The sequence below is a fragment of the Sapajus apella genome, unplaced genomic scaffold, assembly GCF_009761245.1.
Source record: "Sapajus apella isolate SASKATOON/1434 unplaced genomic scaffold, GSC_monkey_1.0 scaffold47, whole genome shotgun sequence".
In the NCBI taxonomy this organism is placed as follows: Eukaryota; Metazoa; Chordata; class Mammalia; order Primates; family Cebidae; genus Sapajus; species Sapajus apella.
Genome location: NW_022436987.1, coordinates 8,333,346 through 8,342,013, shown reverse-complemented (window position 1 = coordinate 8,342,013; position 8,668 = coordinate 8,333,346). Strand labels below are relative to the sequence as shown.

Here is an 8,668-nt window from a genome sequence, read left to right as displayed (position 1 = left end):
GAAGTAAAATTATATCTGTTTGCAAATGCCATAATCTTGTACATAGAAAATTTTAAATTTGCATATACCAATGCAGAATGCTTGCACAAACTAATGTCATGTGAAAAAGAAAGAAATATAATAAGCTTTATAGCTCAATAAAGTCATATATATCAAACAGAAGCATACAGACAGTTTCATTCTACTGTCAAGGATACATACGCATACACAAGCATGTGAACTGTGCCAGCTCATTGCTTAGTCTCAGGGTTACCATTTACACAGTTGTCCATGCGAATGGTGCCCTTTGGGGCAAGATGCCAGAATATAACATGATTGGTGCCCCCTGAGGGTGTACGACATGGCAGCCCTGAATATTCAAGATGGTTTGAAATGTTGTAGTTAATGTGTTGGAATAGGTGCCTATCGTGAGAGCAAGCAGGGAAAAGGGAGTGAGAATGGGAGCTGCCATGTTGCACGCTGTATGCTAGTTACACTCCAGGTGTGAGTGTGACTAGCACAGTGTGCAACATGGCAGCCTTAAATATATATGGTGGTTTGGAAGGGTATAGATTAATATGTTGGAATAGGTGCCTATCACAAGATCAAGGAGGGAAATGGAGGTGGGAATGGGAAGGGGAACATGAAGTAAAATGAGGATAGAAAAGGGCACATGCGTAAAAGGAGGATGATAGTGTGACCTGAATGAAGAAATAGGATCAATTCAATTCTGTGGTCTTAAGTAGGGGAGGGTGGACCTAAGGGAGGGATCTTGAGCTGGAAAACAAACAACCTTATCAATCCTGCTGAGAAATGTGGATTTTATCTTGAAAGCTATGGGAAATCCTAGAATTATCTGTAACAGGAAAGATTTCCATGGAAATGTTTGGGAAGGGGAGAGTCTGGGGGTAGCATGCCTTCAAAGCAACCAATGCAAGGCCTCCATGAGCATGATGGGGTCAACGGAGCCAAAGATGCACTGAGTCAGGTGTGTATACCTAATGCCACACACAAAGATCCTTGGAGAGCTAGCACTCCTTCCTTCAACTCCTCCCTCATTCTCAGGTACCCAAAGGCTCAAACAGAAACAAGGCCTGTAAAAAGTGCTGCGGACAGCTCCCACCAGCACATCCATGGTTGGTACCACCTTCCAGATGTGAGTGTGACTAGCACACCACTGTCTGCCCTGATGGCTGAGGATTCCATGTTGCTGACTGACTATGTACCTCTGCTCTGAAGAGCAACTACAGCCCATGGGGCATTCAGTCAAAACCTCCATGCTAACACAGGGAATATTAATTTTTTAAGAATTTTTTTTTCATTCTCCCAGATGCTGCCCAAATATTTACATAGGAATTTCCCCTCTTCTGTCTTTTGCTAAATATTTACCTAGTAGATTTAGCAAAAGTGTGATACTGTGGAAAGCATTCCACCTCCCTGGTAGAAAAACCTGGCCAAGACTTTAATCATCTCTGAAGCCTTTCCAGTGGCAACACTCTGGAGCCATGGGGACTCTTTCTTCTGGATGTGCTGAACACGTACTGTGCATAATGTATGTGCTGTGTGTAGCAACAAGGGCACAGATTTTTTGGTCAGGCTTGGGTTGGAAACCTGCATCTCTTACTTATCAACTGAATGGCTTTAGTTTCTTAATCTATAAACATTGGAGATTAAAACATTCTATCTCACAATATTAATGTAGAGAAAATACATGTGAAAATACTCAACACTAGGATCTGGCATTTCAAAAAAACTCAACAAAAGTTGGTTCCTCCTCATCCGCCTTCCTTTCTGCTTAGGAAAACAAATTTCACAAGCAGTTTCACAACAGAAATTTCAAAGATTGTCATAATCAAATCTCTTCAAGATATTAAGAACAACCTCAAGTGTGTAGCATATGTAGAAAGAAATTCCTAGAAAAATTTAAACTGTTAATTACAGGCTATTTATAAAAACTTAGTTTGTGTATTTATTTTATTTTAATTTTTGATAGAGGTCAGTATGGAGAAGCACAAAATCAAATATGTGTTATGGCATACTTTTGAAGAATAGCCTTTTCTGCTAGTCTCAAGATGAAAAAGATAATGAATATTTTCTTTTTAGAACTGATTTGATTTGTTATCTCCTTAGTCCTACTTATGTAGAGTTTCTACATAACTTCCGTTCTCAGATCATTGGCCAATTCTGATATGAGACAAAATTGCTATTAATATTACCTAAAGCAGGTACTCAGGGAAGGAAAAAAAATGGGAAGGAGAGAAAACACCACACCCTCTTAACACTTCTGATCCATGGGCCCACCCTTGCTGTTTTAAGTTTTTTTTGAAATAGAGTTTCGCTCTTGTTGCCCAGGCTGAAGTGCAACAGCTCAATCTCGGCTCATCGCAACCTCCGTCTCCCAGGTTCAAGCGATTCTCCTGCCTCAGCCTCCCAAATAGCTGGGATTACAGGCATGTGCCACTATGCCCTGCTAATTTTTTTGCACTTTTAGTAGAAAAGGGTTTCTCCATGTTGGTCAGGCTGGTCTCAAACTTCCAACCTCAGGTGATCCGCCTACCTCAGCCTCCCAAAGTGCTGGGATTACAGGAGTGAGCCACCACGCCCGGTGGTAAGAATCAGTGATTGTCAGCTCTGGCTCCCTAAGGCCATAAAGAATTAATTAGTAAATTTTGATTAAAATATTTTCCTAACAAAATATAATATCTAATGAAAACTAAGCTGTGGTGAAACAGGCGCACTCATGCATAGCTGATCCTAATTGGAACCAATCTTTTGAAAAGCAATTTGGCAGTACGTATCAAGCCTCTAAATGTTCGTACTCTTTGACCTGAGAATTCTTTTTCTGGAAGGTGCGGGAAGGGTGGGAGTCTAATTAGGTAAACAGATACATGCACAAAGAAACTTATTATGGTGTTATTTTACAACAGTAAAAAAAGTATGAGAAACAAACTGATCACATGAGCAGTTCTGTGAACTACGGTCCATCCACCAGATGGGCAGATCTGTTTACAGGAAGTCTGTCAAAACCTGTGTATAAACACGTATATACAATCTTATCAAAATTACATATTTTTAAATACAGAAGGAAATATGAAATCTGCACAATTCAAAAGGTCTGGAAGTAATATACCAATCTTGGTAGTGATAGGTTTTGGTACAGAGATTTAGGGTGACTTTTCTTGTCTTTTTATTTATGTTATTTTCAGGTTCATTGTAAGAACTATAGTGTACACAACTTTTTTAATCAGCAAAAAATAAACACACTTTTTAAGAAAGTAAACAGACGTAGAGATGCCATAAGGCATCTTTTGGTTTGGGAGACGGCTGAGACTGGGACAACTCACATCAAAGCTACAATAAATTATCTTAATTCCAAAAGAAGGATGGGGCTGCCTGGTAAGGCACCTACATTTCATACCCTTCTTAAGTTTGCTGGTTTCTGCCCAGGATTTCCATTAGGCCTGGAGAATAGGTGCTGAGTTAATTTTCCCAGAGGCCCTCAAATCCTGGCATTGGTACATTCACTGCTATGCATTTATTCTCATTCTTAGTAGCATGGTGACCATGAATGTGAATGAAAATGGAAAGTATTCAGCATTTATTAAGTACTTACTATGCACAGGCACTGTTTTTGTGCTTTCTTTTTTTACCTGTATTTCACCTTTCTCAGGCTTGCAAAAGCTCTTACTAAAAAGAACTATTGCCTCCTTGCTCCTTGCTCCCCCGTGCCTGGCCTGTTCTACTCACTGCTTGCTTCTATTCACAGAGAGTACCTGCTAGGAATATAATTGATTTGATTAAAATTTTAAAAAAAATGGGCCAACTAGGCTGCCATTTGTTATCAACAAAGCCTCCCAGCTCCCTGAACAGTTGACTAAAGAAGCATCTTCAAATGGTCAGGACAGGGAAGGTTCTAGAAATAGGGCACCAGAAAAATCCCACAGGCCCTGTAATGTGGCTTATTTGCTTTACAGGCATCAAGCATATTTGCTGACGTCAGCAGTCCATCAAAGTTTAAAATAATAACAGTGAAAAGGAAAACAGCCCCTTTGTGCCAGGCAGTCCTGTTCTGCCAACTTCTGCGTTCTTTTTGAGTTAATAAACATCCAAGAATCACCTCCCTTACCACCCTGAGGGAGAAAAAAAGCACAATAATTTTAAAACCACTAGGTCAGCCCATTGTCGGCATAAAACATTCAGACAAGTAGCATTTTGTCACACTCTAATGAGGATTTTACCTCTGCCTCAGAACGAAAGCTATCATTAGGCTTGGTGTTTACAGGATCAAACGATTGTCTGGGGATGGTGGGTTTCTTTCGGTCTCTTCCTCATTTTAATTACGTTCAAGACCAAATACATAGAAGTTTTCTGCATCAGATGAAGCTAAAAAACCATAATTATGCCAGCTAATGTCTTTTGAAAACATCAATTAAGAAAATGGCCTTTTGATTCCCATTTTTATTTGAAAATCTGCAAACAGGCACACGTGTTGTAATAAATACCAGGGCAGTGGTGGTGGCAGTGAAGGGGAGGGGTTGGGGGATGTTGTCTCTAAAAAGGAGACAGCACAAACAGTGGTTTGAGGAGGTCAGAAGGGCAGGCTCCCATTGGCAACAAGCAGATAGAAAATCTCTCAAGAGAAGAAACTTCTGTATAAAGCAAGACCTCTTAAGTTATCTTCACATGTAGTGTTGAAACTGGAGCCAGCCCCTCAACAGTAGGTTGATAAGAGGCTTCTGCACCATGCTGGTACCACACACATGCCCCATTGTTAATACCTCCTCAGGACAGATTAGATCCCACATTCCTCAGAGGTACTGAGCTGCAGAGGGAAATCAGCCAGTAGGCTCCTTCCGTGGGACCAACAACTAGCTACAACTGATAAGTTTCCATTGAAATAACTGGAACAATTACACGAAGTCCCCACCAGCTGCTGAGATGGCGTTGCACTTGCATCTCCTGGCATGTGCACAGGCGTGAGCCAGACAACAGTAATTCAAGTTCTTAGCTCACTTTTATATCTTTTTTCCATGGCTATGTGCTATCATTAATCAAATTGTTCACCCAAGGTATACTATGAGATTGTTTGATTTTTTTATTTTTGGGCCTTATCTAGGAAACTCTGATATTTACACTATCTCAATTTGAGTTTGAACAAGTAACTAATTAATCTCTGACAAAAGACACTGAAGTTAGACTTGAGTTTGGGTAAAATCTGTTGAGGTCATGGTTGGTTTTAATCACATAGCTCAGTTTAAAAGCTGAACACTAACACCTTTGCTTTCAAAGAGTACTTGTTAAACAGCAAGTTTCGTTGTGTGTAACTTGAATTCTGCGACTTCCTTTTATTTTTTTCTGAAATAACAGTGATTGAGTCAATGAAGTGGCAATCTGAATTAAAGGACAACACACCTGCCTTTGCAGAGACAGATCCCAAAGGGCCCAGATTAAATTTTAACCAGGATTATGTTTGCCAGAATTTTATATCTCAGAATGATTGTTTGGTTTTTGTAATAATAAAAAGTTATTTTGGGAAAAGAATTCCCTTTTAACACATGCTGTGTTTACTAGGAGGAAATACAGGGTTAGACTTCCATACAGTTTAGTCTTTGAAAGAAAATAAAAGACAAATGACGTAGCAGATGGGTAATTCCCAAATCTGCAGAAATGTAAACAGTCAGGATTTTGGTGCCTATGGGTTTTATCAAAGATGTAAGAAAGGCTGAGACTGACACCAGTGCGTCCTCTTTGGCTAGTTTTAACACGTTTACAGTCACAATTAACATTCAAGGAATTTCCTTTTCATCCAAGTGTTTCTTTTAAAAGCACTTTATACCACAAACTAAAGTTCTAGCTGCCATCGATCCTTCCCATAAAGAAGAGTAGTGAAATCTCCATAATACTTCCTTACTTTGAAAATGGGCTGGGACCACATCAGTTTCCCCGGGGTGTTCGTTTTCCAATATAAGGGGTTCTCACTTCCTCCCTCCTTCCCTCTTTTTAAAGAGCTTGTTTTGGGGACCCTGCTTCTTCATTCCTCACCCTCCTCCGCACTCACCCCGGAGCTAGAGGAGCGGGAGGCTGGGCAGGAGTCCTAAGCCCTCCCCAGGCCCAGCTGGGTAGGAGTGCTGCTGCCCAGCCGGAGCTCCAGGCTCACAACAGCCTGGTTTCAAGTCCCTAAGGCCGTCAGCTCACTACATTCTGCAAGAAAAACAGAAACGTTCATCCCTGTTTCCCTCCCTGGTAGCCCTATACAAGGGATTCGCACATGGGCACAGAGTCCGAGTCTTGGCTATGCATAGAGCTCAGCCCTGTATCCGAATCCTCGTCATTGCCAGGACTGCTCTTGGCCAGCCCACGGGCCTGGTCCACCCACATGTCGGCGCAGGCCTGAGGCCCAGGTTCCCGCGAGGGACCGCTGGAGCCAGGAGCCCCATCCGGTGCCACCGTCAGCTCCAAAGTATGCAAAGTTTGCAGAAGGCCCTGTAGCTCGCGCTCCTTGCTGTCCCATTGCTGCTGGCTGTAATCCAAATCCGACTTGACGGCCTCCAGGTCCGTGTTGAGCCGGAGCCCAATGTAAAGGCTGGTGCTGAGTTGCGTCCTGACCCGTTCCTGCTCCAGCAGCAGCTCGCCATCTGGGCCACCGTCGGGCTCCGGGGGCTCCTCCCGCGCCGCCAGCTCCTCCTGGCGCCGCCGCATCCACCTCTGGTTGAGTTCCTCCTGAATCTCGGCTGAAAGGCGCTCCAGCAGCTCCTCCTGCTGAACCCGTTCCTCCTGAAGCCGCAGCAAGTCGTCGCAGCGCCTGGCCAGCTCCTCCAGCGCCGCCACCTGCGCCTCGCCGTCTACGGGGGGCGCCGCCGCCGCCGCCGCCGCCACCTCTTCTGGCTCCTCTCCCAGGCTGGACCCGTCGAGCTCGATCCCTGCCCCCACCAAGTAAGTGTCCTGCACGTAATTGACTCCGTGACGCCGTATGCGGTCCAGGTGCACCTTCGCCTCGTAGCGGTCGATCTCGCGGTCCAGCTCGTGGAGCCGCTGCACCTGCTGGCGGATGGTGTGGTCCTGGGAGAGCACCAGATGCACCAGCGTCTCCATGCGCTCCACCGACGCGCTCTCGTTGGCCCGCGGCGACGAAGAGCAGGACGAGGCAGTGGACGACGAAGTGGACGAACAGGACGACGGTGGCTGCTGCTGGCGCCGCCGGTTGAGCTTGGCCAGCTTGCGGAAAGCCTTGCGCACCACTCGCCGCTGTTTCTCCTGGGTCATGGCCAGGCTGGGCCGCGCCGGGGCCCCGCGGGCGGGACAGGGGCGCTCTCGGCTGAGCACTACACGCGCCTCGGCACTGCGGGGACCCGCATTAGGCAGCGACGCCTCACTGCGCACTAGCACGAAGCGCACATTCTCCTGCTCTTCGCCCCAGGCGGCCCAGAGGCGCAAGATGCGCGTCTTGTTGGGGAGGATGCGTTCAAAGCCGCGCCACTTCTCCACAATGCAATAGCACTGAGGGGGCCCGCACAGCATGCCCTGCGGCAGCGCCTCGTCGTCGTCCTCGTCATCTTCGTCCGGGGGTTCAGGCAGCTCCCCCAGGCCAGGCGGGTCTCCAGCCGACCCCCGCCGCCGACTCCGCCGCTGTCTCCTTCGCCGCCGGCAGCCGTCCTCCAAAAGCACTCGCACAACGTCCGAGCAAGTGGTGCGGCGGGAGAGGCCAGACACCAGCTTCTCTTCCTGGCAGATCCACACCGATATCTTCTTCTCCGAAGGATCCATGGCGTAACCAGGGCGCAGGTGGCAGGTCTGGTCGGGCCCTGTTGGGGCGGCAAGGACAGCAAGGGCAGCCCAGTAGCTCTGGGATGGGAGAGGACCCCTTCCCCCCCTACGGCGGCTGCACTAGCCCTGTTCCCCCGCTGCGCACCGAAGGCAGGCTGGAAAGCGACTGCGGCTGTGGCCGTGGTTGCAGCTAGGCTCGGCCCGGACGACGGGCGCTCCAGGGTCTACGTGCCCGGGACCGGCTCCCGCCGCTCTGGCTCTGCCCAAGGTGCCCGGGACCTCCGAGTTTTGCTCCTCCCCACATGGCTCCACCCTTTCCCGCCCACAGTGCCCAGAGCTGTGGCTGGGAGTGCAGGAGGCGCAGGGCCCAGGCCCGCCCCTCGCAGCCTCGCCACGGCGGGTGAGCCGGGTCAGCCCCTCGCTCGCGCTGCAGGCATCCTGAGTCTTGGCCCTTTTCGCCAAATCGCTGCTCTGCCGCGCGCCTACGCAAGGGAAGACTCAAGGGCCCCTCCGCTAAAGGGAGTGGAGCCCGCGCCTCGACAAGGATCAGCTGTGCGTCTCCCTTGGCCTGCTGGCTTCTCTCCTTGTGTCTTTACCTAGCTGGACGTATCTTGACTTTCCCATTTTTCCTGGCACCTCCAGAGGCAGTTCCTGTTCCCTCAAGGCAGCGGTGTCCGGGGAGTGCACTTTGCACAGACAGGGAAACCGAGGCACTCAGCGGTCTCTAATGGAGACGCTCTAATCGCTTTGCAGGACCAGCTAGCAGCTATAAGTGCTGTCTCTAACGCGGAAGACCTCCCAGTCTTCCTCTACTGGAAGCAATATTTGTATATCTAAGGAGAACAAGATTTGGCGATGTGCTCTGGGGACAAGCGTAGGCATGGAATGGTCTGGGCTGGAAGGGGACAGAAGTTCAGAGGCGGCT

General features: G+C 47.6%; 1 protein-coding gene across 1 annotated transcript; it reads right to left on the bottom strand.

Moving 5' to 3' along the window:
- Positions 1–3,149: 3,149 nt before the first annotated feature.
- Positions 3,150–8,014, bottom strand: RASSF10 (Ras association domain family member 10). Its single transcript, XM_032240800.1, has one exon. The coding sequence runs from the start codon at positions 7,741–7,743 to the stop codon at positions 6,229–6,231; it is 1,515 nt and encodes a 504-aa protein (XP_032096691.1). The 5' UTR covers positions 7,744–8,014; the 3' UTR covers positions 3,150–6,228.
- Between the last annotated feature and the right edge of the window lie 654 nt (positions 8,015–8,668).

What these genes read in the sequence shown, in the direction of transcription:
- RASSF10 (XM_032240800.1), bottom strand. Translation starts at nt 7,743, where the DNA reads ATGGATCCTTCGGAGAAGAAGATATCGGTGTGGATCTGCCAGGAAGAG.